Genomic DNA, 25336 nt, shown 5'->3' on the forward strand with positions numbered 1-25336 from the left:
TTATGCAGTATATTGTTACTATTGAGGGATGATGGTGACATCTAGTGGTGACTTGTAGAAATTACACTGGCTCAGTTTTGGTGAACTGAAAGAGCAGTGAGACTATGGAACTCTCTGCCTGAGGAGGTGGTGATGGCGAGTACAATAAAAGAGTTCAAGAGGGGCCTGGATGTATTTCTGGAGGGTAATTTACAGATCCAGGGAGTTATTCAGATTATTAGGTTATTTTTTTGCCTTTCTCTGGCTGAACTGAATAGACAGATGTCTTTTTCCAGCCCTATAAACTACAGGGTGGGCCATTTATATGGATACACCTTAATAAAATAGGAATGGTTGGTGATATTAACTTCCTGTTTGTGGCACATTAGTATATGTGAGGGGGGAAACTTTTCAAGATGAGTGGTGACCCTGGGGGCCATTTTGAATCCAACTTTTGTTTTTTCAATAGTTTGACACATCAAACTTATTGGGAATTTCACAATAAAAACAATGGTGTGCTTGGTTTTAACATAACTTTATTCTTTCATGAGTTATTTACAAGTTTCTGACCACTTATAAAATGTGTTCAATGTGCTGCCCATTGTGTTGGATTGTCAATGCAACCCTCTTCTCCCACTCTTCACACACTGATGATGTGTTTCTCTCTATATGCACTGAAGCTGGCACGTTCCCTGAGTTTCTCCAGCAAGATGGTGCACCACCACATTATGGGTGTCAGGTCCGAGCATTCCTAGATGAACAGTTTCCTGGAAAGTGGATTGGTCGTCGTGGGCCAGTTGAATGCCCCCCAAGGTCTCCCGATCTGACCCCCTTAGACTTTTATCTTTGGGGTCATCTGAAGGCAATTGTCTATGCTGTGAAGATACGAGATGTGCAGCACCTGAAACTACGGATACTAGAAGCCTGTGCTAGCATTTCTCCTGCGGTGTTGCTATCAGTGTGTGAAGAGTGGGAGAAGAGGGTTGCATTGACAATCCAACAAAATGGGCAGCACATTGAACACATTTTATAAGTGGTCAGAAACTTGTAAATAACTCATGAAAGAATAAAGTTACGTTAAAACCAAGCACACCATTGTTTTTCTTGTGAAATTCCCAATAAGTTTGATGTGGTCACATGACCCTCTTCCTATTGAAAAAACAAAAGTTGGATTCAAAATGGCCGACTTCAAAATGTCCACCATGGTCACCACCCATCTTGAAAAGTTTCCCCCCTCACATATACTAATGTGCCACAAACAGGAAGTTAATATCACCAACCATTCCCATTTTATTAAGGTGTATCCATATAAATGGCCCACCCTGTATGTTACTAGGCTCCTAATGTGAGAAGGAAGATACATTGCTGCTGATAACGATGTTGATGACGCCACCAATTGACAATTTATTTGTAGACAAGTCTGAAGGTTGATGTAACTGTGACAGTTGTGGTGGAGGTGTCCTGTCATTGTGTGTTACGTCCTGCTGTTACCCCACACATCTGTCCAACTTCTTTTCATCCCCCCAATATTGGGACTGTGGTCCCCTATCCAGCATCATAACATACTAGTAGAGTCCTCTATCTTCCACATCTTCTGTGACATTCCAGGCTCCAGCAAATTCATTCTCCTGTAGAAATGTATGAAGCAACCATGTGACCTTTGATGAGGACGCAGGGATGGTCTGCGCATCTGTCCTTGTCTATGTACAATGTATCAGGAGTCTCTATTTCCCATCCTGTGTCCGGGTGGACGTGCGTCTGAGGGCGAGGAGGATGAAAATGCAGGGGATGTACGACACAAAGCGCAATACTGTAGGGATCCCTATAAAGAGGTTTCTGAAAGATGGAGGAACACACGTCATCTTTAAGAATTGTAAAAATGGGCTTTAAATTGGAACCCACATCCTCCAGTCACAGCCAGAGCTGCCATCACAATTCTACTGTGATGTGACTGGAGTATGGGGCATGGTGTAACAGCAGAATTATGACTGCAGTTCTGGATGTGACTGGAGGAAGACATGCAGACATAGCAGAATTGTTTGTGCAGCTCTGGATGTGACTGGAGTATAAAGGCTCCCATACACATTCTGTAGTTGCTGGCCAGACACATTAGACTGTTGGCCGAACCCGCTGCTCTCAGTAAGTCTGGATGACAATACACTGTCTGGCTAATACCTGATACAACAGCAGCGATTGTACCTTTGGATATGACTGGAGTGTAGGACATGATATAAGTAAAGATAGAGATGAGCACAATTATATGGAGGTGTATCTTGTTACATCCGACGTGGAGCGGGGATGTCACTGGAGGAGTTGTCACGTTTTGTCATTACCTGTAGGCATCGGTGTCGTACATGCGGCAGGCCCCCGGCTCCTTACAGCTAGTGGTCCCCCACTTTATACAGGTTGTGTCAATTGCTGCTCCATAATAAATGGGGGAGGGAATTCCTCCTGTAATTTAAAAGACTGCCCCAGTTATGGCGACCAAGACATTAGACAGAAGTAGGTTGATGCCTGAACTAATGATTGTCTGATGAAAGATTTACAGACACGCCATATACACGTTAGACCATATTGGATTTACACATATGCCATATACACGTTAGACCATATTGGATTTACACACACGCCATACAAACGTTAGACCATATTGGATTTACAGACACGCCATACACACGTTAGACCATATTGGATTTACAAACACGCCATACACACGTTAGACCATATTGGATTTACACACACGTTAGACCATATTGGATTTACACACATGCCATACACACGTTAGACCATATTGGATTTACACACACACGCCATACACACGTTAGACCATATTGGATTTACAGACACGTCATACACACGTTAGACCATATTGGATTTACAGACACGTCATACACACGTTAGACCATATTAGATTTGGTGACTATTCGCTACTTATTCTGCTGGATCTCTCTGCAGTGTTAAGGACACTGCTCTCTCTTGGTTCTCTTCCTATCTCTCTGGCCGCTCCTTTGGTGTATCATTCATTGGCTCTTCTTCTCCTCTTCCTCTTGATGTCGGTGTTTCTCAGGGCTCAGTACTAGGTCCTCTACTCTTCTCCCTCTATACAGCCCCCATCGGACAGACTATCAGTAGATTTGGCTTTCGATACCATCTCTATGCTGACGACACCCAACTATACACCCAACTATACACTTCATCCCCTGACATCACCCCTGCTTTACTGCTAAACATCAGTAATTGTCTGGCAGCTGTCTCTAACATCATGTCCTCTCTGTATCTAAAACTGAACCTCCCAAAAACAGAACTTCTTGTCTTTCCCCCATCTACTAACTAACCTAAACTTGATATTTCAATTTTGGTCTGCAGCACTATCATAACTCCTGTGCTACATAACTCCCGCTGTCTTGGGGCCACATTTGACTCTGATCTTTCCTTTGTTCCCCATATTCAATGACTTACACGCTCTTGTCGTTTGCACCTCAAGAATATCGCCAGAATCCGCCCTTTTCTTACGGTGGAAACAGCCAAAAACTCTTGTTGTTGCCTTGATTCATTCTCGTCTTGACTACAGCAGCGCATTACTAATCGGTCTCCCTCTCACTAAACTCTCCCCCCTTCAGTCTGTTCTAAATACTGCAGCCAGGCTCATCTATCCATCCAACCGCTACACTGATGCTACTAGTCTGTGCCAGTCACTTCACTGGATGTAATACTACCACTTTACAAAGCGCTGGTGCGGCCTCATCTGGAATACACAGTCCAGTTCTGGGCACCAGTACATAAAAAAAGAATGCACTGCAGCTGGAAAAAGTACAGAGGAGAGCGACTAAACTGATAAGGGGAATGGAGGGTCTTAGTTATGAAGAAAGATTAAAAGAATTGAATTTATTTAGTCTTGAGAAGAGACATCTGAGGGGGGACACTGATTAACCTGTACAAGTATAATGGGCCATACAAAAAATACGGTGAAAAGCTGTTCCATGTAAAATGTGTTCAAAAGACAAGGGGACAGTGCCTCCGACTGGAGAAGAAAAAGTTCAGTCTCCAGAAGCGTCAAAGCTTCTTTACTGTAAGAACTGTGAAACTGTGGAATAGACTTCCTCAGGACATGGTCACAGCAGGAACAGTGGACAGTTTCAAAAAGGGTTTAGACGAATTCTTAAAAGTAAAAAACATAAATGCTTATGAAAACGTGTAGAAATCTGAGTCTCACTTCCTTCTGGGATTCACTTCCCCACCTATCCCTTGGTTGAACTTGATGGACGTTTGTCTTTTTTCAACCGTATTAACTATGTAACTGGTTGCCCATCCACCACAGAATACAGTTCAAACTTCTGACCCTTATCCACAAAGCTCTCCACAGTGCTGCACCTCCATATAGCTCCTCCCTTATCTCCATCTACCACGATACTCGTGCTCTCCGTTCTGTTAGCGACCTAAGATTAATAACCTCCATAATTCGTACCTCTCACTCCTGTCTTCAAGACTTTTCCCGAGCTGCACCTACTCTCTGGAATACTCTGCCCTGGAATACTAGGTCAATCCACAACTTCTCCACCTTCAAACGTGCCTTTAAAAACACATCTTTTCAGGCAGGCTTATCAAGCTACCTATTTTTTTCCAGACTAAACCTCCCCCACCAACTCCGCTGGCCTAAACTCTATCCTCTAGTAGTCCCAAACCCAAAGCAGATCGGCCGGCACCACTCCTGTCTGTTCGATAATGGCTCAAATCCTACTTATCACAATCAACTACCTCATGTGTCACCCCAATTCCTCATAGATTGTAAGCCATACACACGTTAGACCATATTGGATTGTTACTGCTGTTAGGCCATATATGTTCAGAGACACTGGGAGAAGGTTGAGTGATCTCATTTTTGAGAGATGTGTACGGGTACCTTTAATAAGATGTCTCCAGCCAAGAAGCCAGGAGAGAATGCGATAAGACACTTACCAAGCGCTCGAGCTGCCAGGAGATGGAGACCGAGACCAAAAGACTTTTCTTCTGGGGTCAGACTCCTAGAAGATGAAGACACTGAACATCAGTAACAAACCACTAAAAAGTGTCAGTAATGTCACATGTAACAGGGGTTCAGTACAGAGCGTGCCCACCCACACTGAGGACCCCCCCAAATCATGAGACCTGGAGACAAGTGGATGGAAAAGCTAAGACACAACCAGTGTGACTGAGAGGCTTTCACCCAGCTTTCCCGCACTCCTGAGTGACAGATAAGGTGCTGTAGGTTGCATGGTCTGTGTTAGAGCGCTCCTTTTCCTGAAGCAGGAAAAAAGTTCCATCTGGAATTTTCACCTGATGAGCACCATGTATCCAGGCATGGCCCCCAGGGAGTAGATGAAGCAGCAGACAAGATTAAGGATCATGAAATAGAGCAGCATGGTGTCGCACGCCTCCTCCCGTGGACACTGTCCCAGTGTGGCGGAGCCATTGACGGACTGGATGCAGCTGCAGTTGTGGAAAAGCTTGAAAGGAAAGAGAACAGCATTAGGGCAGAAACGGACAAGATTAGGCAATGGTGGACACCTTGCTGGAGATCTTACCACATCCTGCCCACTCCCTGTAGATGATGAGCATCCAGCCAGGCAGGCGGACAGGTAGCCCACCCCATTATCCCCACACACGGGGTCCCACACATCACTGGTGCAACCGCAGTTCACGTTACACCCAGATGTTAGGTTCTCCAGGTAAGAAACTTTCTCAACCCTGGAAATGTAGAGAAATCCCACATTAGCCCACAGCTTGAACTGAGAGCCCGCTGTCACAAGATTCATCAGTGGCACGTTGTGTGATAGATTTGGCACATCTTACTTGAAGTTAGACTTTTCATCTTTTTAAGGCCACATTCACATCACAAGTAACCTGATCTGGCAGGCTGTCCCGGGGGACAGGACAATGACTTATGGGGGACAGGACAATGACTTATGGATACTTGGGGGACAGGACAACTTGTGGTACAGGGTAATGACACACTGTCACTTGGGACAGGACAGTGACCCGCTCACACTTGGGGGACAGAATAATGACACACTGACACTTGGGGGGGACAGGGCAGTAATACACTGACACTTGGGGGACAGGGCAGTGACACACTGAAACATGAGGGACAGAGTAATGACACACACACTTGGGGGACAGAATAATGACACACTGACACTTGGGGGACAGGGCAGTGACACACTGACACTTGGGGGAAAGAGTAATGACACACTGACACTTGGGGGACAGAGTAATGACACACTGACACTTGGGGACAGTACAGTGACATGCTTGCACTTAAGGGACAGGACGATGACACACTGATACTTGAGGGACAGAATAGAGTTATTAAGGTGCCTCAGGCTTTCTTGCCACTGGTCGCTCACCCATCGTAGGTCACAGTCAGCCCGGCCATCGACGCGTTCTTGCACAATAGGATAAATGCCAGCAGGTACAGCAGATATTCTGTGATCGATGTGCCAAGACCCAGCTTTGCCGCCATGAATGTTGACGTTTTGAATTTTTTCATGCCAAATCCCCCCAAGAAGTAGCCAACTCCAATGACGGGGATACTGTACACTCCTGCCAAGAGATGGGGTGTGATGTCACTCATTATCCGCTAGATTAACCCTATTCTAATTTCCACATACCTATGAGAAAGATGGCTTCCGATGCAGATTTTCCATACTGCTGCTCCAGGTATTTGGGCATGAACGACATGAACCCCACAAATCCACTGAACTGAATGACCGTCACCAGCAAAAACAGCATGTAGACCTTATTCTTCAGAAGATTCTTAAGGAATATGAGGAATCCTGTGAGATGAAGAGAGAAGTGTCACAGAGGATATGTCAGCTCAGGTTTATAGGGTCAAACCTACCCCAAACATCCCTCCTAAAGGACCTCTCCTCCATTATCCCTAGTTCTGAAGATCTGGTCATTTGTGAGGAACGCCTCAATGGTGGTCTCTGGGCAGGGTTCTATGTGGACATAGTATGGCAATAGATGGGCAGTGTTTTCTTTATGCAGTAAAGTGCAGCACTATGTGAGCAATATATGGCAAAATACGAAGTTGTGTGTGTGCTGTTTGACCATACTGTGGGGGCACAATATAGCGTTATTTCAGCCCTGTCTGGGGTCTGCGTGGCCAATGTGTTCACTATTTATGTAGTCACTGGATGGCACCATGATGTTCTACTTTTCACTCATAGATTATAAACATTACCAGGGCACACTATGCCAAATTTTACCCCGCTCTTTCCTCACCAAGAACCTAATAGTTGCTTAACTAAAGCAGAAGCAGGATTGTGACTGCAGCTGTGGATGTGACTGGAGTACAGGATGTGATACAAAACCAGAATTGTGTCTGCAGCTCTGGGAAAAAAAGACATGCATTCTGACTACATTGCAGAATATTTGCACCTTGCGCTGTGATTTCTTTTGCCTTGTCACCCTCTGTTCTTTCATCCGTAATTTGGGGCTGAAGCGTCTCCCTCAGTTCAGACTGATCCTTCTGTCCCTCCTTGGGCAAAGTTTTTGGGATGAAGCAGAAAGGGACAGCAGCAAGGAGATTCAAGACCCCACTGACCAGGAATCCCAACCACCAGGCCCCCACCCAGCGGGTGTCTGTTGGACTTATGAAAACCTCATCTGCAAGAAAGAAAACAGATGACATTAGCTTTTCTCACACCTCCATGATGGGAGGGGGTGTATTGCGATGGTGCATACAGGGGTCCCAAGAACAAAAATCACAATGGGTCACACCCTGCCCCACCCTGAACAGGAGGAATTGGTGCAACCGTCATGTGTGGTTAATATCAGCCCCTATGAGAGCTGCGCCCTTATAAAATCTAGATTTTAGGATTACTGGCCCTTTAAGATTGTAACAAAAAAATAAGAAATAAGAAAAGTTAATTACCAAGATTTATGAAACCGATGTCCACAAAGAGCTGTGCACAGAAGGAAGCCATGAGAGAGCCGAGGAGCGGTCCCACAATGGACAGGGTCTGTACGATGCCTGCAGGAGACAAGAAGCCCAGTAACTGGCGCCATAAGACAACTGCCACCATCATCTTCACCACCGTAATCTTCCACATAATTATCATCACCCTCCACATCATCCTTAAGGCTCATGCACACAAACACATTTTCCTTCCGTGTCTTTTCCGTTTTTTTTTTTTTTGTGGACCATATGCGGAACCATTCATTTCAATGGATAGGCAAAAAAACAGAAGTTACTCCGTGTGCATTCCGTTTCCGTATGTCCGTATTTCCGTTCCACAAAAAAAATAGAACATGTCCTATTATTGTCCGCATTACGGAAAAGGATAGGACTGTTCTATTAGGGGCCAGCTGTTCTGTTCCGCAAAATACAGAATGCACTACGGACGTCATCCATATTTTTGTCGGATCCGTTTTTTGCGAACCGCAAAATACATACGGTCGTGTGAATGAGGCCTTAGTAAGGAAGATGATGACTGATTATGATAACGATGATAAGGATTCCTTACCATTGATATTATGATCAGTCATCATCTTTCCCACTGTCATCTTCACTACCACCATCATCATTATCTTCATTATTATCACACTCTGCATCATCACCACCATCATCTTCATCGCCACAATCCTCTCCACCTCAGTGGTGACGGCCAGGTCACTGGAACCCTCATTTGTTACATCCTAACTATTGTCACTCTGTATCATTTTCTCATTTTATTAGCTGCTAAAACGTCTCAATGGGGCAATGTACGTTTTTCACAAGTTTCTGGGATTATCACACTTAAAGCCGATAATCCTCTAGGAAAAGACAAGTCACCTTAAAAATCATCAAAGACGATGGGAGCCAAGCACAGAGCGTCCACCACTCACACTGACACAGCGACAGGGAAGTAACTTACTACTTCACTCTCTTACGCCTCTCCGGACACGTCTGGTTTAGTAACTACTTGCATTCCTTGTGTAATAATAATTCTAGAGCCTCTATTCTTATGACTCTATGGTGTGCTGTTGCTCTATTATTCCTATTAGAAGTGTATGAATTAATTGCAGGCAGTCTGCAACGAAGGTACATCTGGGTGTTACCAGTTGGGTGTGTGTTCTGGCATGATCTGCCACTATCCAATCAGTGCTGCCAGTGTCAGACTGTGCAGGGACACCACTCCTTAAAGGAACTCCTGAAAATGCCTTTGCCCTGCGCGATTTAGATCAGGGCAAAGGAGAGCATCGGAGCATGAACTGCTCCGATGCTCAAGTCAGGGGGGCTGCCTGGGTGAAAATGGAGGTATGCTCTGAACCCGGACAACCCCTTTAACTGGTAATAAGTTAACCATCTGTACCTTTATTGCAAGCTTATTCATAGCTTCTAGCAGGAATAATATAGGGATGGCACAACATAGAGTCATAAGAATAGATTCTTTAGAATTGGTATTACGTGAAGAATGCAAGTAGTTACTAAAACAGGCATGTCAAGAGCGGGGACAGGTCCTCTTTAACGGGGAATGCAACCTTCTTGCCTGGAGTTACTTATAATTGGGGATTCTAGGGAAATTTCATTTTAGATCCACAATGTGTTAAAAGTAAAAAATATTAATAAACCATAGTCACCCTCAACGATCCCCCACCAGTGCAGTTCCTGCTGCTCTTCACTTCCTGGTCCTGGCTCAACCTGCTGGAAGTGCCAGGAAAAGCCTGCTCAACCAATCACTGGCCACAGCAGTCACCCGTCTCAGGCAGTGATTGGCTGAGGGGGCCTTCTTGGCATTTCTGGCATGTTGAGCTGGGACCAGGAAGTGAAGAATAGCAGGGACCGGACCGGTGTCAGAGCGGCAGTGCTGGGGGGATCGGTGAGGGTTACTATGTTTTCTTTTGAATCCTTTGTGGCTCTTTATAAAAATATTTTTACAGAATATGCCGCAGAATCATCAATTGTGTGTGTTATAGGCTGGGGTCCCCTTTAATAGCTGCTGTGACATCCGGTTATGTTCTATGATGTGACCGCTTCTGGTTTCCCTCGAGCTCTGAGTCCAGTTTTCCCGGCTATTCCCTGTGGGTCCAGCGTCTGCTGTTATTAGGAGAGTGATGGAGCATTACGGCAGTATAGTCTAAGAAAGAATACAACTCCCCGAATATGGGAGTCTGCCGTGCAGGGCATTATTGGGTGACAGTCTGCACAATGCTGACTGTTTCCAAGTGGTAACCAGCAGCTCTGGATGTGACTGGAGTATAAGACGTGATGCCTGTATGAGCAGAATTGTGACTGAGGCTCTAGATGGGAGTAGAGTATAAGACATGTTGTGACTCAGATTTAACCCCCTGATAAATGTTTTACACCGATTTTTCTGGGATTTCCTTTGTTACTTATCATTTACCAATATAAAATGGAGAATTCTCTTCTTTGGCGAAGTCATCCACATACGACAGTCCGAGAGGTTCGATAGGAGTTTCTCCCATCCCTTGCAGGATATTTCCAATGAGAACGAAAATCCACATCAGAGACTCGGAGGATCCTGCTTGGCACACTGGTCACAGACAAAGGTGGTTATGCATCCGATACAGGCGGGAGCGTGAGCGTGACCCTACATATAACACTGCAGGAGAAGCTTTGCTTCCTTACCCCAGTCTGATCGTACCATTCCCCCTGCCCATGTGGCACATACACCCAATGTCTAGGAGAGGCTCTAGTCACTGCTACAAGTACAGCCACTTATACTGAATAGCATATCACTAAGGCCTCTTTCACACGGGCGTCATTTTTTTGGCCCGGCTAAGAGCCGGGTGCGTTGCGGGAAAATGCGCGATTTTTTCTGCGCAAGTGCAAAACATTGTCATGCGTTGCACTCGCGTGAGAAAAATCGCGCATGTTTGGTACCCAAACCCGAACTTCTTCATAGAAGTTCGGGCTTGGGATTGATGTTCTGAAGATTGTATTATTTTCCCTTATAACATGGTTATAAGGGAAAATAATAGCATTCTGAATACAGAATGCATAGTAAACCAGCGCTAGAGGGGTTAAAATAAAATAAAAAAATAATTTAACTCACCTTAGTCCACTTGCTCGCGAAGCCGGCATCTCCTTGTGTCTCCGCTGCTGATGAACAGGACCTGGGATGAACTGCTCCATTAAATACCGGTTAAGGACCTTCGATGACGTCACTCCGGTCATCACATGGTACGTCACATGATCTTTTACCATGGTGATTCACCATGGTAAAAGATCATGTGATGACCGGAGTGACGTCATCGAAGGTCCTTAAGCTCTATTTAATGGAGCAGCTCATCCCAGGTCCTGTTCATCAGCAGCGGAGACACAAGGAGATGCCGGCTTCGCGAACAAGTGGACTAAGGTGAGTTAAATTATTTTTTATTTTATTTTATTTTAACCCCTCTAGCGCTGGTTTACTATGCATTCTGTATTCAGAATGCTATTATTTTCCCTTATAACCATGTTATAAGGGAAAATAATAATGATCGGGTCTCCATCCCGATGGTCTCCTAGCAACCATGCGTGCAAATCGCATGGCATCCGTACTTGCTTGCGGATGCCATCCGATTTTCACACACCCCATTCACTTCTATGGGGCCTGCGTCACGTCAAAATCTGACATTATAGAGCATGCTGCGATTTGCACTGAACGTACAAGTGATGCGTTAAAAACAACGCTCATGTGCACAGCCCCATAGAAATGAATGGGTCAGGATTCAGTGCGGGTGCCATACGTTCGCCGCACGGATCGCACCCGCACGGAAAAGTCGCCCGTGTGAAAGGGGCCTAAGAGTACTTTCACACTTGCGGCAGAGGATTCTGGCAGGCAGCTCCGGGCAAACAGATGGCATTTGTCAGACGGATCCGGATGCAGATCCGTCGGACAAATGCATTGAAAATCCCGGATCCGTCTCTCCGGTGTCATCTGGAAAAACGGATCCGGTATGAATTTCTTTTGCATTTTTAAAGGTCTGCGCATGCGCAGACCGGAAATCCGAATCAGTTTTGCTGGAACACTTAATGGTCCGGTATTAACATACTTCAATGTAAATTAATGCCGGATCCGGCATTCCAGCAAGTGTTCAGTATTTTTGGCCGCAGAGAAAACTGCATCATGCTGCGGTATTTTCTCCGTCCAAAAAACGTAAGAGGGACTGAACTGATGCATCCTGAACGGAATGCTCTCTATTCAGAATGCATTAGGTTAAAACTGATACTTTTTTTCAGGTATTGAGCCCCTAGGATGGGACTAGAGGTTGGAAATTACTGCTTTCAATATTAAAGGCTATTTGTGCATGCTGAGGGTTATGGTTATGCGACAGATTGAGAGCCATAGACTGGAAAATACCAAACAGCAATTAAACACACAATCTATTCAGCAAATATGATGTAACAGCAGAATTGTGCATGCAGCTCTTGCTGTGACTGCAGGGTAAACCATGATAAAGACAGCAGAATTGTGACCAGAATACTGAATGTGGCTCTGGATGTGACTGGAGTATAAGGCATGATGTAAAGCAGAACTGTGAGTGTGGCTCTGGATGTGACTGGAGTATAAGGCATGATGTAAAGCAGAACTGTGAGTGTGGCTCTGGATGTATGCACACCCAATCCCACCCAGTCCCCTCAATTCCCCACATAGCAGACATGCATTTTCTAAACACACAAAATATCTGATGGAATAAAAACATTTTTTTTTTCTCAAAGTGGTATAAGGTGCCCCCCCCCCATGTATTGTGTGGCCACTGCAAATCATTTCCTGGGTGACACAAAGGCTATGGGCAGCTTGGCAGTTTTTTTAGCATTGCAGTTTTTTTCATTTTAGGCTAAAAATATCCATTTTTTAAATTGGCCTTTATTAGAAACTTTCACAGTTTTTGTTCTACAGCCCTCATTTTAGTGTATCTGCTGACTGGCCTGCATTCTGTTGTACCTTGAATCCGTCAGAAGGCTAGGACTGGCCCATCAGGGAGCCTGTGGATCCCCCTGGTAGGCCCTAGATTTCACTGACTTGTAAATACTTCTGAGGGGCCCAGCTGCTGCCAGTGTATGTACATAAACAACTGCCAGCTGGTTGGGTGCCGCACTGCTGATGTACTTGCTGGGGCCGTCATTAGTGTTGACAAGGCAGGTTTGTGTGGGACTTGGGGAGGGGGAAAGAGAACAAGTGGCAGATATGATATCTCGCCACTTGCATCCAGTATGGCTGCAGAGCGGGCCCATCCTTTTCCACTGTGGGGCCCAGCTCCTCCACCTGACTTGTGTCTGTGAACGCTGACGCTGCACACAGTGACAGGAGACATCCCTTCTGACCCTCATACTCTGGTCTGTATGAGATAAGAAGGCCGAGGGCCAGTCCCCAAACTAAAATAGCTATTTACTGTGAAAAAATAAGCCCCCTTCCCAGAAAGTTATACATTCTTCTTGTCTTCCCCAACAGAAATTACTACTCCCAGAATGCCCTGTCAGATGCAGACTTTCAGGACCTGCTAGGCATTGTACTTTTCCTTACTTCCAAACAACACTCACCTGCCTGCAGTCGTGCCACTGCTCTGTTCCTGACTGCTTGAAAACACTCACCTGTCTGTAGTCCTGCCGCTGCTCTGTTCCTGACTGCTTGAAAACAACTCACCTGTCTGCAGTCCTGCCATTGCTCTGTTCCTGACTGCTTGAAAACACTCACCTGTCTGCAGTCCTGCCATTGCTCTGTTCCTAACTGCTTGAAAACACTCACCTGTCTGTAGTCCTGCCGCTGCTCTGTTCCTGACTGCTTGAAAACACTCACCTGTCTGCAGTCTTGCCGCTGCTCTGTTCCTGACTGCTTGAAAACAACACTCACCTGTCTGTAGTCCTGCCGCAGCTCTGTTCCTGACTGCTTCAAAACACTCACCTGTCTGCAGTCCTGCCGTTGCTCTGTTGCTGACTGCTTCATAACACTCACCTGTCTGTAGTCCTGCCACTGCTCTGTTCCTGACTGCTTCAAAACACTCACCTGTCTGCAGTCCTGCCATTGCTCTGTTCCTGACTGCTTCAAAACAACACTCACCTGTCTGCAGTCCTGCCACTGCTCTGTTCCTGACTGCTTCAAAACACTCACCTGTCTGCAGTCCTGCCGCTGCTCTGTTCCTGACTGCTTCAAAACAACACTCACCTGTCTGTAGTCCTGCCACTGCTCTGTTCCTGACTGCTTCAAAACACTCACCTGTCTGCAGTCCTGCCACTGCTCTGTTCCTGACTGCTTCAAAACACTCACCTGTCTGCAGTCCTGCCATTGCTCTGTTCCTGACTGCTTCAAAACACTCACTTGTCTGCAGTCCTGCCATTGCTCTGTTCCTGACTGCTTCAAAACACTCACTTGTCTGCAGTCCTGCCATTGCTATGTTCCTGACTGCTTCAAAACACTCACCTGTCTGCAGTCCTGCCACTGCTCTGTTCCTGACTGCTTCAAAACACTCACCTGTCTGCAGTCCTGCCGCTGCTCTGTTCCTGACTGCTTCAAAACACTCACCTGTCTGCAGTCCTGCCACTGCTCTGTTCCTGACTGCTTGAAAACAACACTCACCTGTCTGCAGTCCTGCCACTGCTCTGTTCCTGACTGCTTCAAAACACTCACCTGTCTGCAGTCCTGCCATTGCTCTGTTCCTGATTGCTTCAAAACACTCACTTGTCTGCAGTCCTGCCACTGCTCTGTTCCTGACTGCTTCAAAACACTCACCTGTCTGCAGTCCTGCCATTGCTCTGTTCCTGATTGCTTCAAAACACTCACCTGTCTGCAGTCCTGCCGCTGCTCTGTTCCTGACTGCTTGAAAACACTCACCTGTCTGCAGTCCTGCCGCTGCTCTGTTCCTGACTGCTTGAAAACACTCACCTGTCTGCAGTCCTGCCACTGCTCTGTTCCTGACTGCTTGAAAACACTCACCTGTCTGCAGTCCTGCCACTGCTCTGTTCCAGACTGTTTCAAAACACTCACCTGTCTGCAGTCCTGCCTCTGCTTTGTTCCTGACTGCTTAAAAACAACACTCACCTGTCTTCAGTCCTGCCGCTGCTCTGTTCCTGACCGCTTCATGTGTATGAGGCTCGAAAATGAACAAGTAATATTTCAATGTCTGGTAGCCATAGGGGGAGCCCCCAGAATCAGTTTTACTGGTGGGTCCCAGGCCCCCCAATCCAACCTTATTTTTGAACTCCTGACAGCTAATAGACACCCGATGAAAGGCACATTCTTATCGAACTGATAAGGGTTTAGCTATAATGTGTGTTTATGAGCTGCCAGGAGTTCAGAGATAAGGGCCACATTCTGAGTCTTCGGAGCAGATCTGAAGAGCTTGCCAGTCTGCAGATGCACAGAAACTGGACAGGAAAAGCTGACCCAAAATGAGCAAAATACAATAATTAAAAATGCTATTGAAGTTGTTCATAGCCTTCAATTGAAATGTGCACAAAAAGTCATATAAGAGAAAATAACGCACCTTCAGGAATGTCAGGGGCAGCTGCTTGACTTTGATTCGCCAGGCACAGGTGTACATGAGATGTAGAGTTATCTGATGAGTACGAGTCCAGTCCCTCATACTGATACCTAGGAGTAATCATCATGTCGTTATAAGCCTGCGTCTTCACAGTATGATATATTTTTCTGATTCGGAGCTCCGTATCCCCTGGCCAGAGAGCATTACCCACTTCCACCAGTAGGGGTAGTTCAGGAGCATACTGCATACTGTCTATACATAGGACAATAGGGACAAACGCCCCTGAGCGCCCCATAGTGTTGGCTGCGGGCAGCAGAAAGTTAGCATGTATCTGTATTCTATGCAGGATTTGGTGCTCTTAAGGTACAAGTATACCGAAAAAATATGGAAAACAGGCAGAGTTGCCCATAACAACCAATCAGAGTCCACCTTTCATTTTTCTCCTTTGGTGACTGTTGATCTACTAGTGATCTGATAGGTTGCTCTTAGCCTCTCCTCCACTTTTAATTCAGTGGGCAATCCCACGATGGAGCCGCTATGTTTTATCCAGTCAGCATTCGTGTTCGTACCGTCTCATTATGAAATGCGGCGTTGCGGTCAGGCAGCTTCCCAGGAACATGATCAGACATCCGATAGATATCAATTTAGGACGATGCAGCTTCGCCCCAAAGTAACTGACGACGGTAATGACCAATAAGTTACCTATAATAAGAGAGATGAGGGATCAGAAATGAAGGCTAGGGCTACGTGGCGACATTTGTAACAGAAAAGTTGCCCAACTTTTTTTTTTTTTATGATATTCAATGATGTCGCTCTGCGACATGCTGCGACTTTGACACCACAGTCGCAAAAAATCCATCCAAGTTGACTATCACTATAAAAAAAATGTCACACGACATTGGTGTCGCGTGACACATGTCGCAATGTCGTTGTAGCCTTATTGTCGTGCAAAATATGTCACCGTGTAGCCCTAGCCTAAAGGCTCAATCTTATCACAACGGGACCGGAGTCTTTGAAATGGTTACATGAGGGACGTAAATTAAGCCACATTTCCTCAGCGATGAGATCCTATCAGCAATATTGTAAACATACTCCTAACATCCTTAAAGGGGTCCTCCAGGATTTTTTATACTGATGGCCTATCCTTAGAATAGATCATCAATATCAAATGGGTGGGGGTCTGACTCCTGGCACCCCTGACGATCAGTTGTTCTGTATTAGTTCTGGAACTACACAGCGCCATCCATTGTGTAGTGGATGAAACTAGTTACTGCAGCGATGCTCTCATTCACTTTAATGGGAGCAGCACTGCAGTAACCAACTACACCCTGAAAATGGACAGGGGTCATTCCAGCGCCTATTTCAAACACCAGAGCTGCTATTGATGTCTTCAGTCTAGGCCTCAATATCTAAATCCCAGACAACCACTAGAAAAGGCAGCTCCACTCTTATGTTATATGGACAGAAATGTAGAAACATTTGGGGTCATTTATCAAACTGGTGTAAAGTAGAGGGGGGCAACCCCGTGGCGTTTATGCAAAAATGGTTAATTGAAACGCTTGGATCCGATGGAGATACTCCCGCACTATGTGTGGAGAGAGCCCATAGAATCCCCGCAAAAAAGACGCCGCCGGGTGGCCCCCCCCGAGCCATCCTAATTAGGATACTCTCCTCTAGGGATAGAGACTGGGTGCTTCGATGTAAGAGAGATCTAGCTGACACTACACCCGACGGATATTCGATACAGATATACCCTGACTTTTCCAGGGATACCCAAAGTAAGCGTAGGGAATATTTTGATATTAAGAAAAGACTACGTGAGGGGAATATTAAATATTCAATGCTATACCCCGCTAAGTTAAGAGTGGTGTATAGAGACACTGTAATGTTTTTCCACTCCCCTAGAGAAACCGTAGAATGGCTAGACTCTGTTAGGGTGTAGACGCCGGGCCTCGGTTGATGTGGCAGTAATGCCTCCCAACCTAGGGCTGGGGCAATAGCGGTGGGCGCCCCATGGACGGATGGGCGAAATGTAAGAGGTTGACAACGATGTTTCGCATCAGTGAACCAGTAAGGGGGTTGTTGGGGGGTGGGTGTCAATGGGTGTGGGCGGATAATGGGTGGGGGGGGACCCTGGCTTGGTTGTGGCTGCCTTTGGGGGGTGACGGACGCCTCCTCTACAATTCATGATATGACTAATAATAGAGTCATGATATGGAATGTGCGTGGATTGGCTGATAGAATGAAAAGGGTAGTGGTCTTTGATTTAATCACTCGACATCTCCCTGCAATAGTTGCTTTATTAGAAACGCATGCCACACCGAATATCCCTGAATATTTAATAAAGCGATGGGCAGGACATCAATTTCACTCTGGTCTCTCGGCATATTCCCGAGGGATTAGTGTGTATATACATCATAGCATCGACTTTATCCTGCTAGACCAGTCGATCGATAGAGATGGGAGATATATCTTCCTCTTTGCCCAATGGAATGGCAGTAGGTGCGTCCTTGCTTTCTTGTATATTCCCCCACCGTTTACAATGACAGTTTTAAAGCAGCTGGCGCTTTTTATACATAATAAAGAGCGATCCCCGATATTAATATGCGGTGACTTTAACTGCGTGCTTGACCCGGCGCTGGATAGATTTTCAACCGCCCGGAAAAGTGCGCAGGATAAACACGCTCTATTTCGCGGGTTTTGTGAGGAGGTGGGTTTAACCGATGTTTGGCGATGGCTCTACGGCAACAAACAGGTGTTCTCTTGCTTTAGCAAAGCGTATAGCGCTATGTCTAGGATCGATATGGCCTTGGCCAATGAGCAGATGCTTGAATCTATCTCAAAAATGACGTATGAGATCCATGGCATATCCGATCACTCACCGATCTTACTGGTGATGAAGACCGGACAAAAAACCGGGATTAGCAGATCGTTCAGACTGAACGAACACTGGCTAACCATACTAAATGACTCCGTTGGGATAGATAAAGAACTTTCACAATTTTGGCAAGAGAATATCGGTACAGCTCACATCCATTTTGTTTGGGATGCCATGAAGGCATTTATGCGTGGGCTGTATTTTTCCAGAATAAAAAAGAAAAAAAATGATTTTTTTGCTGAACAAAAAAAGCTGGAGGCAAATATTGCATATCTGGAGGGCTGTATCCGAGTACGGAATGATCTGAATACGCGCACTAAGCTAAAATCTGCCAAAGACCACTATACTACCTTTATGAAGGAAAAAGCACAGAATCAACTATTTTTTATGGGCTATAAAGACTTCTGCGAGGCGGGTACCCCGAGTAAGCTATTGGTTTCTATCATAGCGAATCAAAAACCCCCTCAAAGAATTAGACAAATACTGACGGGGGATGGGCGTAGATTGGAAAGAGGAATGGAGATGGTAGCAGAGTTTTTTAATCACTTTGATAATTTATATCGATCCGGCGTGGTAGATACAGTGACCAGAATAGATGACTTTTTAGAACAAGTCAAGATCCCGGTGCTGTCGGACTCCGATTCCGCTTCCTTGTGCGCCCCCATTTCTTTGGAGGAATTACAAATGGCCCTGCATGGGACCCGGGGCTCTTCGGCGCCGGGATCGGATGGACTCCCATTTGGCATTTATAAGCGCCATGCGGAGATGCTCTTGCCCGGACTGTTGCTGGTCCTAAATGAGTCTAGCAAATGTGGAAAGCTGCCCCCGTCTCTGACCGAAGCAACGGTCACATTGATCCTTAAAAAGGGGAAAAAGGGAAATAAAGTTGAGGACTATCGCCCAATATCACTGCTTAATGCAGACTATAAAATAATCGCAAAAGTCCTTTCCAACCGCCTAAAAAAAGTAATAGCGCGCCTGATACATGTAGACCAGACAGGGTTCATCCCTGGGCGACAGATACAGACCAATATACGGCGGACCTTTCTTAATATTCAGATTGGCGGGGGGGAGGACCGCTCGATCCTATCACTGGACGCCGCTAAGGCGTTCGATCGGGTCGAGTGGCCCTTCCTCTGGCGTGTTATGTACAGGATGAATCTGGGCCAGGAATTTATTGGATGGGTTAAACTGTTATATAGTGAAGCAACTGCTAGAATTAAGGTTAACGAGGTGCTTACCCCTGCCGTCTCCCTAAAGCGGGGAACACGTCAGGGTTGCCCCCTTTCTCCACTCCTCTTTTCAATCTTTATGGAACCCCTTGCCTGCAGGATACGGACTGAACCTGGTATATCCGGTTTCGGGGGGAGAGGGACGGACGATAAGATTTGTTTATATGCAGATGACGTTTTACTCTACCTGAACGATGGTTGGAGAAGCGTCCCCAATGTTATGCGGATAACAGAGGAATTCGGCAGAATTGCTGGGTATGAGATAAACTGGCTTAAGTCTGTACTCTTCCCCCTGAACCGGATGCCCCCCCCTAACGATCTTAGGATCAGAATTATTCCCCCAACAGATCATTTAGATTATCTCGGGATAAAAATCAGCAATAATATCAGGGAATATAATCAGTTAAATATTTCCCCTTTAGTGGGGAGAATAAAAGACAAAATAAGAGTGTGGCAGAAACTCCCACTTTCGCAGATCAATAGGATTGCGCTGATTAAAATGGTTTTGTTACCTTGGATATTGTACACGGTTAGCTCCTGCCCCGCTTGGATTGAGGATAGTGTCTTCAATCTGATTGATCGCCTGATAAATGATTTGATATGGGGCAGAAAAAGGGTCCGCATTAAACTACAATACTTGCGAATGGCCGTAAGTAATGGGGGCCTAGGCCTGCCCCATTTTCAAATCTATTATCTGTGTGCACAATTACAATGGTGCGTCAATGTCGGGGACGGAGTATTAATATCACATATCCTAGGTCAACGCCCACTACACGCAAATAACATTTTTAGTATACTGGAATCTGGGCTGTTTCAGCGTGCAGATTACTCCTGCCCCATCGGAGCCGCGCTACAGAAAGTTTGGAATAAAATCAAGGTACTGATCCATGCCCCTCAAATTTTGGACTTCTCCCCGCTATGGGACAACCCCGCCCTAACTGAATTCTTGACACTTAACGAAAACGAATTCTGGACTCGAAAAGGTATTACATTATTTTCACATATATACACAACAGGGAATAGCAAACCAATACGGGAACTGATACAACAGGCACCAATAACTGCACTAGAGCACTATAGATATTGTCAACTACAACACGCACTAGCATACACTCTCAAAAAAACACCTCTGATAAAAGCTACTCCGGGATTTTTATTATTTTGTTATAACATAGTAGGGAACAAAGTTAAGATTTCACTAATATATAGGAGATTCATCGAGGAAATAAGCACCATCACTAAATTTAAAAGTGTGGATAAATGGAAGACAGATATCGGGGAATGTAACCCCTCACAATGGCAGGAAATATATCAAAATATTAAGAAGGCCTCTCTTTCACGACAACACCGATTGATACAATTTAAAATAATACATCGCCTATACGTTACTCCGAGTCTGTTATCTAAAATGTACATCAATAAGGGTCAAGAATTTAGCTGTCTTAAATGCTCTTGTGTAGCCGCAGGGCTTGTACACATGCTGTGGGACTGCCCTGCTATTAGGACCTTTTGGGGCTGCATATTTCAGACAATGGTGGCAAACAGCAGGAATAGTCCCCCCATGACTATTCAAGTAGTTGTTCTTGGACTGTTCCCTCCTGAGTACAAAAACAAAACCACCAAAAATGAACAGGCATATTGGTTAAAGGGGTTTCTACTGGCCAAAGTGATAATCTTGAGACAGTGGGTGAAAGATAGACCCCCAACAATGAATGATTGGCAAAGTTTAATGACGAGAATAACACACTTTGAGGGCATGAAACGACGCGGATTAAACGATGCCATAGGAATGGGCCTACAGAGAAGGGAAATAGCTAGCAGCAATATTTCTGATCAGAATTGATGATTATTAATTAGTGGAGACTACTGCATAAATATACCCTAACAAACCATTATATATTCCTAAAAGATAAACTCTATCAACACAGCCCACGCTAAAACATGTGTGAAACTGTAAAGGTTCGAATGAAAATTTTTATGAGGGGGGCAAGAATATTCCGCCGCCCCTCGCGGCGGCCACACCAAGCCAGGTGGAAATGGGGGGGGGGGGGGGCCAGGGGGGGGGGGGCTTTGGATTCTATGCCTGTGAACTGTTATTAGAGCTGGACTGTCCTGACTACAGATGTTTTGTTGTTTGTGTCTGCTCTATGGCATGGATATGATACATTGTTCTATATGCGACTATTATATGTGATTAGAAATTTGCTTTTATATTGTTTGTAAAATAAAAATACAAATAAAAAAAAAAAAAAAAAACTGGTGTAAAGTAGAACTGGCTTAGTTGCCCATAGCAACCAATCAGATTCCACCTTTCATTTTCCGAAGAAGCAGTCAAAAATGAAAGGTGGAATCTGATTGGTTGCTATGGACAACACAGCCAGTTCTACTTTACAGCAGTTTGATAAATGACCCCAATTATACTTTGCAGCTGGGGGATGGATCTCGCTGCTGTTTGGAGGAGGAAAGAGACAAATATTAGCCATCCCTCTCCACTCTTCATTATTACGTTACCAATATCAAAGCTTCCATCGATGACTCCAACCAGAGAAGAGGGAATGTTAAACCTTCTTTCAATCTGTGTGATCATACTCCGAGAGTAGACAAGAGCTAGAGACTTAGTGATGTAAGCGAACGAAAGAGCGAAAAGGAACACCTGGAAATAAAGAGGATAAAAGAATTTGAGCAATGAATAGTAAAGAAGAAACTTCACCAAAAACACTGTTAAATTCAGTGATGTCAGTAACAGGGGGCGGGGCTGTGACAACCTCTCAGACATGATTTAGAGGCTGGTTGTCAGCAGTAATAGATGGAATAGCTGTTACTGTAGTATAAGGTGTGTGGATCTCATGTCTGATCACAATGTAATTATATTACTATTATATTTAGTGATGTCAGTAACAGGGGGTGGGGCTGTGACAACCTCTCAGACATGATATAGAGGCTGGTTGTCAGCAGTAATAGATGGAATAGCTGTTACTGTAGTATAAGGTGTGTGGATCTCATGTCTGATCACAGTGTAATTATATTACTATTATACTCAGTGATGTCAGTAACAGGGGGCGGGTCTGTGACAACCTCTCAGACATGATATAGAGGCTGGTTGTCAGCAGTAATAGATGGAATAGCTGTTACGGTAGTATAAGGTGTGTGGATCTCATGTCTGATCACAATGTAATTATATTACTATTCTACTCAGTGATGTCAGTGGAGGCTGTCGTGATGGTTGTGTTGGTTGTCAGCCGAGAGTTGTAGTAACTTCTCGCATACACAAGCGGTTCTCACCTTCAGTGTGGACACACGACGCGTCTTCTGTGCAGTTGGAGTTGCATTTGGTGACATGTTTACTGCTTTGTTTGGACGACTTCTCATTGGTCTAATAAGAAAGAATATGAACTTTGTGTAAGAAAATAGTAAACAGAACAGACCCTTAAAGGGAACCTGTCATGTGGATATTTGACTATAATCGAACTAATTATATACAATAATTAACTACAAAAAAGTACCTTAGATGTATTCACTTACTGGTGTGACGGATGGTTACCTCATAATATACACACAAAGATGCCGCATGCTAATTTGCTGATTTGAGTCCAGCGTGATGTCATTGAGTCCAGCGTATATTTAATTCAGAGCTATAGCCACTCCCCTGCCCACCTGCAGATGATTCATATGGGACAAAACTGTCATTCAGCAGCAGGTGGGCGGGGAGAGTCAGGAGCTCATGAATATACATGACTCATCATTATCAGCTGGAGCTTTTCAATACAAGATGTTGGCAGATTGACTGGGTCAATTAAAGAAAGTGACCCAGCATTTTGCTAAGAGAATCAGTCACTTATTTATGTTGCCCTTAGTTAGGACACCATAAAACTGGTGACAGGTTCCCTTTAATGTAACATTCGGAGAGGTGGTCAGCGGTGTGGACAGGTAAGATAACACTGACCCCGCCGGACATGACGTGATTTGGTCAAACTGCCACGTAGCAATTTGTGTCATTGTGAAATCCAGTTGAAAATAATGTGTGAGCAACACTGCAGTCAAGATAGGGTTAACCCCATACACACTAACATTTCACATACACTTAAATGCAAATCCGAATTTGATTGTGAGCTTTCTGGGTCAAGGATAATGGGAGTGATACGTTGTGCGTGAGACAGAAATTAGATTATGAGCTCCCAGGCTCATGGATGATGGGAGTATTTGTGTGTGTCCATATACAATCTAGTAATAAATGAATGTAATTACACGCTGCAGTCTGCCGGAGCCATCACTATTACACATCAAACTCACGATTATCAGCTGCTCCACAATCCTCCCCATCAGCAATCACTGCCCTCAGCTCCAACCACAATGTCACACCACAGATCCCAGAAATCCACAAGGTCCTCCCCAGTTACCTCTGAGAAATCCTAGAAGAATTAAATACAAATCTACTCACAGCGGAAAGCGGCAAAGCCCTGTGTGACCTGCGAGGCTGGGGATAACATCCGACCTGGACCTTGATCCGGCTTTTTACTGCTTATATAAAGAAAAAGCGAGAACTGGAAGGATGCCACATACCAGAGCGAGTGAGGAGAGAGGAGCAATTACACTACTATTACAGATGTAGTAGAGTTAACACACATGACGTGTAAGGCCTGTTTCACACTTGCATTGTTTTTTTTCCGGGATTGAGATCCGACAGAGGATCTCGCAACCAGAAAAAAAGTTTATCCGTTTATTCCTCATGCATTCTGAATGAAACGAGATTCGTTCAGGATGCATCAGGATGTCTTCCGTTCAGTCAGCATTTTGTTTTGTGACCAGACACAAAACCGCTGCGAGCTGCGGTTTTGTGTCCAGTCATAAAAACGGAAGACAACGAATCTGTCACTGAAATTTTTTTAAGTCAATGGTGACTGATCAGTACAAAAACTGATTGGTCACCCGTTGACTTTCAATGTATTTAGTGATGGATTCTTTTTTTTTCCTTTTTTGATTTCATACAACCGCATCCTAACGGAATGGAACTGGGGTGCATTAATTCTGGGGGGCACAAATGGGGGCATTAGTATTTCTGGGGGCATTAATACAGGGAGTGCAGAATTATTAGGCAAATGAGTATTTTGACCACATCATCCTCTTTATGCATGTTGTCTTACTCCAAGCTGTATAGGCTCGAAAGCCTACTACCAATTAAGCATATTAGGTGATGTGCATCTCTGTAATGAGAAGGGGTGTGGTCTAATGACATCAACACCCTATATCAGGTGTGCATAATTATTAGGCAACTTCCTTTCCTTTGGCAAAATGGGTCAAAAGAAGGACTTGACAGGCTCAGAAAAGTCAAAAATAGTGAGATATCTTGCAGAGGGATGCAGCACTCTTAAAATTGCAAAGCTTCTGAAGCGTGATCATCGAACAATCAAGCGTTTCATTCAAAATAGTCAACAGGGTCGCAAGAAGCGTGTGAAAAAACCAAGGCGCAAAATAACTGCCCATGAACTGAGAAAAGTCAAGCGTGCAGCTGCCAAGATGCCACTTGCCACCAGTTTGGCCATATTTCAGAGCTGCAACATCACTGGAGTGCCCAAAAGCACAAGGTGTGCAATACTCAGAGACATGGCCAAGGTAAGAAAGGCTGAAAGACGACCACCACTGAACAAGACACACAAGCTGAAACGTCAAGACTGGGCCAAGAAATATCTCAAGACTGATTTTTCTAAGGTTTTATGGACTGATGAAATGAGAGTGAGTCTTGATGGGCCAGATGGATGGGCCCGTGGCTGGATTGGTAAAGGGCAGAGAGCTCCAGTCCGAC

At 45.0% G+C, this 25336-nt stretch overlaps 1 protein-coding gene across 2 annotated transcripts; it reads right to left on the bottom strand.

Moving 5' to 3' along the window:
- Nucleotides 1-1351: 1351 nt before the first annotated feature.
- Nucleotides 1352-24065, bottom strand: LOC122928560 (solute carrier organic anion transporter family member 1A2-like). Of its 2 annotated transcripts, none has more exons than XM_044281527.1 (15): nucleotides 23975-24065; nucleotides 22819-22909; nucleotides 22048-22189; nucleotides 15996-16128; nucleotides 15430-15536; nucleotides 10347-10496; nucleotides 7895-7993; nucleotides 7399-7626; nucleotides 6627-6791; nucleotides 6363-6558; nucleotides 5541-5703; nucleotides 5293-5462; nucleotides 4936-5000; nucleotides 2313-2430; nucleotides 1352-1815 (listed from the first exon to the last, which is right to left on the bottom strand). In XM_044281527.1, exons 2-15 carry the CDS (start codon nucleotides 22903-22905, stop codon nucleotides 1704-1706), a joined length of 1935 nt encoding a protein of 644 aa, XP_044137462.1. In that variant the 5' UTR covers nucleotides 22906-22909; nucleotides 23975-24065; the 3' UTR covers nucleotides 1352-1703. The 2 variants fall into 2 exon arrangements, with proteins under 2 accessions (XP_044137462.1, XP_044137463.1); XM_044281528.1 differs by lacking the exon at nucleotides 23975-24065 and adding an exon at nucleotides 23827-23963.
- Between the last annotated feature and the right edge of the window lie 1271 nt (nucleotides 24066-25336).

The sequence above is a fragment of the Bufo gargarizans genome, chromosome 2, assembly GCF_014858855.1.
Source record: "Bufo gargarizans isolate SCDJY-AF-19 chromosome 2, ASM1485885v1, whole genome shotgun sequence".
In the NCBI taxonomy this organism is placed as follows: Eukaryota; Metazoa; Chordata; class Amphibia; order Anura; family Bufonidae; genus Bufo; species Bufo gargarizans.